At 45.7% G+C, this 12,556-nt stretch overlaps 1 protein-coding gene across 3 annotated transcripts in view; it reads left to right on the forward strand.

Annotated features, from left to right (window-relative positions):
- Positions 1-12,556, forward strand: part of TOGARAM2 (TOG array regulator of axonemal microtubules 2) — a 121,175-nt gene that overhangs the window by 86,304 nt on the left and 22,315 nt on the right. For all 3 annotated transcript variants that reach the window (XM_084828603.1, XM_084828605.1, XM_084828604.1), the window contains 5 exons: positions 5,224-5,459; positions 7,170-7,328; positions 7,878-7,995; positions 9,769-9,872; positions 10,454-10,652. In XM_084828603.1, coding sequence (XP_084684729.1) covers positions 5,224-5,459; positions 7,170-7,328; positions 7,878-7,995; positions 9,769-9,872; positions 10,454-10,652 — 816 coding nt within the window. The remainder of the gene's footprint in view (positions 1-5,223; positions 5,460-7,169; positions 7,329-7,877; positions 7,996-9,768; positions 9,873-10,453; positions 10,653-12,556) is intronic.

Here is a 12,556-nt window from a genome sequence, read left to right on the forward strand (position 1 = left end):
GCAAGCCAGACTGGGAGCTTTCGTTGTGGCTATTTATTCATACCAGCCCTATAACCAAGTTCTCAGGGTGGGTTTCATCAAGAATAAAAGTGAATTAAAATATAGACGCACTAAAACAGGTCAACGATAAAATGTATAAACTTTGGTGTGGAGGCATCCAAAGAAGGCCCTCAGAACAAGATCCTGTGACAAGGATGGATCAACGAGCACCCCAGACTGCAGATTTGCTCTTCAGGGAGAGTGCAACCTCATCCAGCCCAGGGTGAGCTCAATTCACCTAGTTAGGGGATACTGCATGACCCACTCTGGCCTACAGTGTCAAGAGGCTTCCTTGTTGATACGGCTTGTTTCCCTCCTTCAGCCAGAAATGAGTGGTTGTAAAAAGGCTAAATCCCTGCTTTACTTCCCTCAAGTACCAAGGAAGTAAATAATTTGGGTTGGATCCAACTGTGTCTATCTGCTAGTGATCAGAAACCACTAGCAGAATGGATTTCCCCTCCCCCTTGCAGCCCCCCAGGCACCCCAAATCTGCTCTGGAGGGTTGGGGGACTCTCTGGAGCAGATCTGGGGCATGCATGGGGAGGGGAATGCAGAGGAGAGGAGAGAAGAGGATGGAGAAGCCCCATTGTTTGAGCAGAAGTCCCATTGCACGAGTGGACTTCCTCTCGCGTGACAGTTGGATCCAACCCTTTGAGTCCCCCTGATGCTATTCCAGTCGTGGGTTTGTTCTGGGAATCCAATTGTAGCTATTATTTATTTATTAAAACCATTGAATGTATTTGTCTGTAGCACAAAGTCCATTACAAAATAAAATACTATATAATACCAGTAAAAGCAAACCAAACAGTGGTACACATTTACAAAGGTTTGTAGCAGATCATCGCCTTTACAATCCACTGCAGATATCATTGAAAAACTGTGCTGAATTTTCTGTGTTGCTACTGCAAAGGTAGCGACCTTGTTTGTGATGGAATTACTATAATTGTCACAAATAATGTCAAGCCAGAGGCCATCCAGCTCTTATTTTCAAAAGATCCCCCAGAAAGTGAGCCCTGGGTTCTTATACAGGGGACGATGTAATAGCTAATGCACTACATCTTCTGCTCACCCAGTGCCACAGGTACACAACTGCTGTGCATAGCGGATCCCTGTATACTTTCCCTCCAAATATCCTCAGAGCATTGTTCGAAAACAAAGGGCAGTGAATGCCTTTCTAATGGCAACAAAAGTCAGTTCCTGAAGATACTGTTGAAAGTATTGTCCTCTCTTAAAAAGGCTGAACCATGGGGGAAATGCTTGAAATTGGCTGGCATATACATTTTCATGACAACTCTGCCTCAAAGATTCTGTCTGTGATGAACTATTTATCCTTATAAACTAAGGTAGTTTGAGCTTCTCCAAAATAAAACTGTGACAATGTTAAGCCAATAATGGGCCTATCTGCCTTTGGCAAGTTGTTTTGCTAGATTTCCTTCCTCTGCATTCAGCAATCTTTTGCCTTAATAGATGCCTGGGAGTCTAGCTTCCAATCTCAGTAAGGAGGAAGGAACCCCTCGAGAGAGTTTCTTCAGGAACCCATTCTGGATGGTCTCAACTATAGAGTCCTGTCCCTGCCCCCATATCTCAGACAGGACTCTGCCCCCATATCTCAGGCTAAAAGCAGTTTAGGAGTTGAGGGAGTAACTTGGTTGTATAGATTTTCCACGTAGGAGCTACAAAGATCCCCCTTTAAGCCTCCTGAAAGTTCGAATTACTTGTCTTGTTCTCCAAGCTGAAAGTCTTACTGCCTCTATATGAGATTTCCAATTTGCCCCTAGAGGAGACGTGTATCCCCAAGTATTTGAAGTTGGAACATTGCTCAGTCATGTGCTCATCTATGCTCCATTTATGATGATGCTTCTTCCTTTGTTATGGAGTAATTTATAACCAAATTCTCCAAACTGAAGACCTTGCCTAGCTTGTTTAGAGGTTTCCTTAGACCTACTTGGGTGGTGGATAGAAGCGCCATGTCATCAGCGAACAACAACATCTGGATATTTCTATTTCCAGTTGATGCGGGGAAATAATCCATAGAACTTAAATCAGATAATGAGGTTATTCACATAAAACTTGAGCAGGAAGGGAGCCGTTAAGCAGCACTGCCTAACTCTTCTAGTGTTAACCTTATCAGAAACAACTAATATGCACTCCTAGGTCACTATTAGGAATAAAGTTTCTGAATCGGAAACAAATGTTTGTCTGTATTAGCTTATGACAGTATTTCCCATAAACAAACTTTGTCTATTAAAGCAAATGCTGAAGTAAAGTCCACAAAGGCCACATATTAAAAGTAGTGAACCCTGCCTTTCCACTTTAAAAAGTCTCAAGGCAGCTTACAATATTTTAAAGATCATCATCAATATCTCAACATGAACCAAAAAGGCAGTGTAAAAAAGACAGGAGCACAGCAGAGAAAAATAAACATAAAACCAGGGGATCCATAAAACAAATACATTGAGTTGTCTGTTCAGTGGGAATACAGCTTCTTGCAGGATTCAGCTTTCATTTCCAACTGTTATACAAGCAAGTTTGATTAATAGTCTCATGCCCCCCCTGAAGAAAAAGGAATGAGTATTATGTAGGGTAGCCTGCCCCAACCTGGTGACCTCCAGTAGGGCCGGCCCTCCCATGAGGTGGGGTGAATCCCCTGCCTCAGGTGAAAAATCTGGACGGGTGGCAGATCCCACATCCCCTGCCACTGGGAGGGCCATGGGTCCCAATGCTGCCGGTGCCCCATGGGTCTCAAAGTGAGGGATAGGGTGAGCGGCCACTCAGGAGAGCCCCGCTGGCCACTCTCCTGCTGCGACAAATGCTGCAGCAGGAAAGCAGCTGTTGTGGCTCTCCCGAGCATCTGCAGCTGCCCACCCTGTGCCCCTCTCCGAGTAAAGCTTAGGTGGGTGGCTGCTCTGGAAAGCCGCACAGGCCACAGCAAGAGAACGCCTGACGTGGCTCCCTGGAGTGCTGCCCACCCGATGCCTTGCTCTGAGGACCCCTTAGAGTGAGGCATCGGGAGGATAGGCTCTCCGGGGAGCCCGCCTGGCCAATTGCCTCACTCTGAGGGGTCCTTTATGAGAGCAAGGCATTGGTAGACAGGTGGCCTTGGAGATCAACTGTGCCACTGTGCCACAGGCAGTCTCCAGGGCCACTTCCCTGCCAATGCCTCGCTGTCACAGAGTACCCTTCAGAGCGAGGTATTGTGGGAAAGGCTTGTGGAGGCAGATGGCAGGTGGGAAGTGGGAAGTGGGTGATGGTGACAGTGGTGGCTCGCACTCTTCTTATTCCCTCCCTGTGCAGCAGAGGCGGCTTGTGCTCCTTCCCCCATCTGAGCAGCAGTGGTGTTGGCTCATGCCCCTTATTCCCCATTGTGTGATGGTGGCAGCAGCTGATGCTCCTCTTACCATTGAAGGCCCTGCCACCAGACAGCTTGGACTACAACTCCCATCATCCCTGGCCATTGGCCATGCTGGCTGAGGCCGATGGGAGTCAAAGTCCAAAAATCTGGAGGGCACCCAGGTTGGATAAGGCTGGGCCAAATATGGGTGAAATGGGAGCAATCCTGTGCCCTTTTTTGTTTTTAATTACAATGCAGCTGGGAGAGGCTGTGAATTCAATCAGAGAAGCAGCCAGGAAGGAGCAAGGGCTGATAATTTTCCTGCAGGACATTTTTTTTTTCCTGATACATAGGAAAAGGCATGGGGTCATCATATGTTTTTCATGATAGTGTGGAAAGCTACTTGGAAAGGGATTTTAATAGGAATTAATGGCTCACGAGGAAAGGGTTAAGCACACCTTCCCCTCCTTACTCCAGTTCCAATCAAATTTGCAGCCCCATGGCTGCCTTTCAGAAAGAAAAAAATGTTGGAAGATTGCTCACACACCTCTTACGTCTGGTCTGGTTTGGCCCTAGAGTTGGAAAAGTGAGGCCAAAAAAGTGGGTGCTCGTTTCTGCCCTGATTCAAGTGACTACTTCTTATTCCATGCGTTGTTTGCGCCAAAGTGAAAAATGAGTAGAGTGTAAGTCTGCTTTTTCTAGCTCTATGCAGGTATTCACCTGTACACGTGAGTGCTAAAACTGTACAAGGGGTGCCACATCCTGTTAATTTGGTCCTGTTTAGCTACAGAACCATTCCAGTTGGGTTCGAGACACTCTGGCAGACAACCAAGCCAAGTCCAAGCAGGCAAACTGCCGCAGACTCAAAAGTAAATTGAAATGCATTAAACACTTTATTTAAAAATTAAGAAAATTAGTGTGGTGTTCACATGAGAATAATTGGGAACCTACTTCATGATTACAAGAGAATGTAATATAAATGTAAGATTAACTTAAAAGATTGCCATTAACAAAGCTGGGACTACAGACGTACTGAGCAAGATAGAAAACTGAGCTTCTAGCATTGCTGTTTGGATAATATGACTCCCCTTCAGCGCCCTCCTGCACAATACTTGCATCCTAAAGCTAAACTAAAACATGCTAAAAACAATAACAAACTTCCCCTTGACTTCCTCCTGCACACTACTTGAATGCAAAAAGCTAAGTTAAAGCGTTACTAAGTTCCTCTAGGCATGAGAAGAATTAAACGTGACACCTATGTAGTTAAATGAAAAAGCTAAATTGAGAAAACCAAAATCTAAAAGTGACAATTAAGGGTGCAATTCTATCAGGGTAGACATCAGCCTCCGAACCCAGAGGCTGATTCCTATCCAATGCAGGCAGCTGGAGCACAGATGGAATGCTCTTCTCTGTGCTCTGGCCGCCCTGCATTTTTGGCTTGGCGTGCCACTTCAGCTGTCTAGTCTGGGTGTGTTGGAACAGGAGCCCAAGATGAAGTGTATTTGAGTTCCTGATGAAATGGTTGCATTGCTTCTTCTGCGTCCACATGCCTGGCCCTTCCTTGGATTTCATCAGCAGGCCGTGTGGTGTCCATGCACATCCCCAGACTGAAATGATTGCATATTCCTCTGATCCATGATAGGTACATAATACAGAAGTACACTCAGATTGACCCAGGCATGTGTTTACTTGATTGGCATGTTGTCATATGCACTTGGATAAGAAAAGTGGCATCACGTGTAAAGGTACTAACAAGTAAATTGTCTTGCCTTGGGTTTATGGATCAGAATTTGCAAAGGTAAATAGGATCATGTGATATGTGAACACCCCAGTCATAACATTTCCTTTACCAGGTTAGCAACCTGCGGTCAAAGGTGTCTCGGTTTGCTATTGAGACACTTGCTGAGCTCTTCAAGGCCATGAAGAAGCACATGGATCAAGAAGTTGAGGAGATATCTAGGGTACTTCTCCAGAAGGCAGGCGATTCTAGTGAATTCATCCAGAAAGCAGCTGCCCAGTCCTTAGGCATCATGGCACGAAGTGTGACTCCTTCCCGAACGATGGCAGCCCTCATGGTCAATGGAGTGAAGTATGTAAAACACCCCTTCACCTGCATCCTTGCATCCTTAGTGAGTTATGGGCATCAGGAGGGAGCCTTCACGTTTGCAAGGCATGGGGCAATTGCTGGAAGTCAGATGCCTGTGCCCCTATGAGTGGTGAGGGGAGAGGTAGAGAAAACAGGAGGAAATAGTGCTGAGCAACCAGCCTCCATACAACCAGTTATTATAAGAGTGGGGAACCTTTTTCATCCTGGTGGCTGCATCCCCTCATGGCTATGCTTCTGAGGACGACCTGCCACCAGTGGGCAGGCCACTCCCCCCCATTCATACACATCCACACACATGCATTCTCAGACAATAAACACATGCATGACACAAACACATACATTCTCAGACACAACACACACATAATGCATATGCATATGCACAGAGAGAGAGAGAGAAGAAAGATCAATAGCACAACCAAAACACTTAGCACTAAATATATTTTGAAATTACTCTGTTGTTAGTCTCTCTATCTTTCTTATATATTTTAACTTAAGCCTGACTGCATCCATAATGGATCCAGAGCCTCCTTGTTGCTTTGCTGTTGTGCAGCTTTACACACACACACACACACACACACACACACAGAGAACACGCGCACACGTACACACACCTACTCTGGAGGCTGCAGGGCCCTGGGACTACCAGCTCTTTGCTGGCACATGTATAGATGAGGCTACATTTTTTTGAAGTAGCGCAGTCAAGGGAAGGATGTGGGACACAATGTGGACGCCAAGTACAAACACTGTTGCTCTTTGATTATCAACCTGCAGCTATAACCATCTGTGTTTCTCCTAGTTTGTCTCTTTTGTTCGCTTCTAATTCTTAAATGTAGTCACGAAAGCACTTAGATGGCCTGGCTGTAGTCTTCACAAAGTGTTTGTTGTGCTGCTGTGTGTAATGCAACCCTGGGGCAAACCAGACGTCAAAGAATGGCACTTTTTTGAAGGAGGGGGGGAAAGGCAGGGCATTGCCATGGTTTGGGATGGGATGGGGTAGGCCTGCTGTCTTTGCCACTTCTTTGCAAGGCCAGATGAGTGCTCTCATGCTAAGACTGAGCAATGACATGTTGCTCAGCTGGTGACAATGGCGATGAAAAGGGAGACTCACTGAAGGAGGGGGCCCGCTGTATGTGCCCTGCCCAAAGACCCCAAAAACCTGGGTAGAAAACATGCAGCTCTCAGCCTAGCTTCACGGGCTTTCTGAGCCCACTCTTACACCACCCCTCTGGGAATTGCTCTCTTTCCCACTTTGTGTGTATGTAAATGTGGCATCAGTGGAGGCTGGTGGTTCTGATGTCAGTGGGGTGGTGAGTCTGCTCCAGGTTTCAGTCAGAACCAGTCAGAACTCTAAAGGAGCTATCCAAGGTGCTTTCTAATTCTGACTGAAATCCGGAGTGGCTTCACAGCTCCACTGATATCGGAGCCACCAGCTTCCATTCTGTGATACAGAGATGGAATGGGAGGGAGATGGCTATGAAATCCTGCACGTCCCATCCACTTTTGGCTCTGGTTCTGCCCATCATTGGCTGTAGCCCCTGACTGACTGTTCCCATGATCCTCATTTAAAAAAATCTCCCACCCAGCCACCCTGCCTACTCTAAGGGAAGCATACAGGGAAGGGGAGAAGGGGTTGGGATGTCTTAGGTCAAGGCAAACCTCATGTTTCTGACCATTGTGATCAATGTATTGCAGCCACCGTAACCCCCTCGTTCGGAAATATGCTGCGGAACACTTGCTGACCATCGTGGAACAGATTGGGGCTGAGAAACTGCTTTCAGGCAACCGGGAGAGTACAGAGCTGCTGGTCCAGACATTGGTCAAGCTTGCTCAGGACTGCAGTCAAGACACAAGGTAACAGCAGGACCCCCCTGGAACAGCCAAGAGTCTCTGAATACATTTCATTACAGGTTGTTGACATAAAGTTCCCAATAATTTGCCAGTTAAAAAGAAAGAATGTAAGACTTAATTTGGAAGAGAAAAACATATATTCAGAGGTATAAAAAAGAGATACAAATAGAACATAAGAACATAAGAGGAGCCGTGCTGGAACAGACCAAAGGCCGATGTAGTTCAGCGTTCTCTTTGCAAAGTGGCCAACCACAAACCTATGGGAAGCCCACAAGCAGGACATGAATGCAAGAGCACACCTGCTTGTACTCCCCAGCAACTGGAATACAGAGGCATACTGCCTCTGATACTGGAGGTAATATGTGGCCGTTGTGACCAGTAGCCATTTATAACCTTATTCGCCATGAATGTGTTTAATGATCTGTTCTTAAAGCTGTGCAAGGTGGAGGCCATCAAAACAGCATTTTAACTAACCAAATGCCACTTTCTGAACAAAGGGGAAATTTTGCTGTCAACTTTTCTTAATAATTAAGTTTTCTTTTCCTACGTTAGATTTTATGGCCGGAAGATGCTGAACATACTTATGTCCCATTCCAAATTTGATGGGTACTTGAAGCAGTGTCTACCATCACATGACTTGCGTGATGTCATGGCTGCAATTAGGCAGAAAGTGAGTATGGAGGTGCAAAGAATATCTTAGAACTATTTGGATTTAAAATGGAATCAGAAGATCAAATGCAATCTTTTTTTCATTCTGTGGCATGTGGAAATGAGTGTCATGCCTGTGTATATAGATATATTTATTCATTTCATTTCTATACTGCCCAATAGCTGAAGCTGTCTGGGTGGTTCACAACAATTCACAAAAATTACAAACCACAGATTAGGGATGTCCATCGCTCGGAAATCCGGTTCTTTTTTGACTTGATGGAGTTCCACAGCATTTTGACTCAATTTGCATTTGCTAGCCGAGCTGCAGGCTTTTCCCTGAACTCCAGGAAGTTTTTTGCTCATTCCCCCCACCCTGCAGGATTTGCAATTTGCACAAATTTCGGAGCAATTGCAAAAATTGCTTAGAAATTTGTGGAAATCGTTCAGAAATTTATACAAATTGCTCAGAAATGTGTACAAATTGTAGAACCTGTGGAAAAATGTGCAAAATGCCTGGAAAATCAATGAATGGGCCCAACTCGCCATAGCGGGAAGCAGAATGAAGTCTGGGGGCCAAAGTTAGGAAAACTTGTTGAACTCCACACACTGTCAGGGGTGCCCCTGAGCATAGGCGGTGGCAGAGTAGCTCAGAGTCTGAAGAAGAACCGCAAAATGTGGGGGAGAAACTTTCCCAGACTCTTCCAGACAGGGAGGGGCAGACTCCTCAGGTTTCAATAGTCCAGCTGGACAGAGACAGCCTCTCTTCACATCCCCCCATGAGAGACAGTGAACAGGGAGAGTTGGAGCTTGGACAGCCTGAATTCTTAGACTCCAGGCAATGATGAAGGGCCAAGAGAGAGATGGGAGGGGTGGAGCTTAGGCGATCTGCCCAATTGGCCCGGCGGGAACCTCACGCGTAGATACCACACGAGACAGAGGGAGATTCCCCCCCCTTAAGTTAGGAAAGTGTGCCCACCTTTTCTCAAACAGTAGGCAACTTCCAATCTTCCTGGTTACCCTTTGAACTCCCTGAAGGCTTTTCCTTTGTAGACTGTGAGTTACTGACAATTAGCATCTGTATGACCCATTGAAGTAAAAGGATTAAAGAGTCGTGGATAGAAGCGTCTTGTCTGTGTTTTGATTTTGCTGTTGGAGTTCAGTGGGGACAAAAGGGAAACCTCAGACACACACACACACACACACACACACACACCATATGGGGTGTGTCCATATGGATGTCCCTGACATCCCTACCACAGATATAACATTATAAGAAAACATAGTATAAAATGTTTAACATATAAAATTTAAAACAATTAAAATAGCTAAAAGCAATGTCGATAAACAAAGTCAGTACTAGATCAGTTCAAGGTAGCTGACATAAATGGTCTGTCATATGCCATTACATGCCTGGGAGTAGAGGGCAGTCTTAACCTGGCACTGAAAACATGACAGTGTCAGTAGGCCTCAGTGGGGAGCTCATTCTACAGTCAGGGGGCCACCACTGAGAAGGGCCTCTCCCTTGTTGCCACTTTCGAGGTTCCCTTGGAGGATGCAGTTGGAGGAAGGCCTCAGATGTTGATCATAGTGTCTAGGTGGTGTAGGCCGGGAGACGTGCTCCACCAGGCATTGCAGTCCTGAGCTGTGTAAGGGTTTATGGGTTAAAATATATGTCTCCTTCTCAAATGTTACAGAAGAAGTTGACACATTATGAAGATGTTGTGTCTTGTTCTTTATGAAACATGTGCATTTCCCCACCATTGCTAAAATGCCTATGTGTTTATCTGCACAGGGGACAGAAGACCAGGTATCCCAAGCTCCTTCTGCCAAAAGCCAAAGAGGGTCAAAGAACAGCAGCTTGACAACCTCACTGGACAGCCTGCCTTCAGATGAAGGGTATGGGGCATCACCATCTCTTTTGTGTAGAAAATGAAGTGAACTTTTTAAAAAGCCCAGTTGGCCATTTCAAGTGGGCTGCTGGACTTTATCCAGCATGCTGCATGGCTATATTCAAGGGGAGAATTTGTTCCTTTTTCTTTGTTCTTGCTGTCATTTTCTTTATAGCATGGCACATTCCTTATGGTTGCTGAAAAGAATTATTTTAGGACAGACAATTCAGTAACTGAAAATTACCTGGACAAGATTCTGCCCACTCACTTGACTCCTAGACCCTTTCTTCATAGGCCTACATTCCTAAAGTCCTCTACCTCAGTCTTCGTTGACTTTCCTAGCTCCATGTTTGTCAAACTCTTTCGAATTTGACACACCCAACAACCTCGCACCCAGAGCAAATTATGCAGATTAAGTCATGAAAACACTTAAAATATCTTTGCATTATGTATTTTGAACAGTGCCTCCTTTTGCTTCTGTTGGTGCTAGATAACACAGGGTGTCATCATACAATATTGATCTACCTTTATGTTGAGTACTGTTAATGGAATATCTTGATATTGAATATCTCTAATTCTCAACACCAGGTCTATCTCTGATGCCCTGGCCGTGCCGCAGTCCATGACTCGCCGCTCATCCCTTCGCAGCCTTGAAGTGATGGAGCAGCTCAAAGAGTTGAACAAGCTGCTGATGGCCAAGGAATTTCAGATACGAACGGAGGGAGTAACTTTGCTAACTGAGCACTGCAAGAACAACCCTCAGCTTGTCTCATCAAATATCATTCAGGTAGGTACTGAGACCCACTGGAATGCCAGTGCCCTTAACACAGGTCACCCATTCACTGAGGTTGGATTAAGCCAGACCACCCTAATCCTTACCATTTAGAGAGCAGCCCTATGGTCCCAGAGCGATTGGCCCAGGAACAACAGAATGGCTCAGATTCTCCTCTCTGAGGTTGGAGACTACCCTCCAACCTCAGAAGGGGGAGTAGGAGATCCGATCCCCCCTCCCCCACCCCCTTGCAGGTGGAGAGAACCACACTGGATGCCTCCACAAGGTCAGTAAATCAACCTGGGAGAGGAGCAAAGGGGACATTCCAGGGGGTGGGGAGGGGAGGAGACTGGAGAGGTCAGGATATAATTTATCCTGAGCCTCCTCCAGCCTCCTTCCCTCCCCCTCTGAAGTGCCCTTGCTAGATGGGATGAAAAGCCTGTCTAGCAAAACAACAACAACAAAGATCAGGGGACAGGGACACAAAGGTCGCCTCTGCTACTCTTCCCACCCTGCCAGTTTCAGCCTGTCAGGGCATAGGAATCTTGGAAGCCTCCTAGTTCAGGGGCTTCCAAGCAGTGAGGGCACAAGCCGTAGGACTGTGCCCTTAAGGCTGCTTCTGTCCAGTTTGCCTAATTTGAATGTCTGCAATTTCCCCGCATATTCCATTTTAGACTGTGACTAAATGCAGACTCTGGGGCATCAGTATTAATTGCATTACCCCTTGGCCCTCCACCTTTTTGTTTTGTTTACCACCCAGCCTGATGAAGTGTTCTGGAGAACTAAAAGCTTGCACATTATTTGGTGACTTTTAAGTTGGTCTCAGAAAGACCAACTTTACCCTAATGCAGATTTTGGAATTTTTCTTATAGCCAACATTTATTTATTTATTTATGTAATTTATTAATTGCCCATCTGGCCAGTCACCCAGCTGCTCTGGGCGATGTACAAAGTGTATAATAAACAGTTTAAAACAATAAAATTCTACAGTAAAAACACCATTTTCTAAAAATACCCTAACCCACCCCAAATTCCTGCCTGAACAACCATGTTTTTAATGCGCAGCGGAAGCTCATTAAAGAGGTGGCATGGCGGAGTTCCACAGAGTGGGGGCCACCACGGAGAAGGCCCTCTCCCTCGTCCCCACCAGTCTAGCTGTCCTGGCTGATGGGACAGAGAGAAGGCCATCCAAGGCTGATCTTGTTAAGCGGACTGTCTGGTGTTGCTGGAGGCGCTCCTTAAGTTAGGCTGGGCCAGAACCACATAGGGTTTTAAAGGTCAAAACCAACACCTTGAATTTGGCCCGGAAAACAACTGGTCACTGCCATTGCTTTTTGTGCATCCAGTTTGTTGTTGTTTTCCTGAGAAAGCCTTCATAACAGTTGCTGCACCTGTACCCTTTTCTCCCTGTGAGCAATAAGAAGTAGGAATCCCATTTTTCCAGTAGTGGAGTGTTCTTTACAAGAGGTCTAGAGGAGCAATGAACACTGGATGCTTTCAGAGAAACACCAGTAGAATAACCCATCCTATCAAGAACCCCAAAGATCCATCCTTGCTCCCATTTAACTACAGTGCATATTGTATTGCTGATCCCAACTTGATTATTTGCATCACAGAGCTACCTCTTGTAAAACTCCCACATGTGACCTGTTATGCAAAACCTAGACAAGGATATTATCCCACCTCATGGGGCAATACCAAAATTACTCCTAGTTTTCTTGTTTGGTTTGTTGGGAATTCTTTCTCTCTACTATACATTGAGAAATGATGGTAAATCCAAAAAGAGGTCTTGACTGTGAAAACACTATATTAAAATGTTCTCATTTTACTGGTGGAGGGCCAAGGTGGAGGGCCAAGGGGTAATGCAATTAATACTGTCTCAGGTTTGTGACAGTTTAGAAAGTGTCTCTGTTATCATG

Source organism: Heloderma suspectum, chromosome 1, assembly GCF_057233095.1.
Source record: "Heloderma suspectum isolate Gila_16-S chromosome 1, 16-S_ref, whole genome shotgun sequence".
In the NCBI taxonomy this organism is placed as follows: Eukaryota; Metazoa; Chordata; class Lepidosauria; order Squamata; family Helodermatidae; genus Heloderma; species Heloderma suspectum.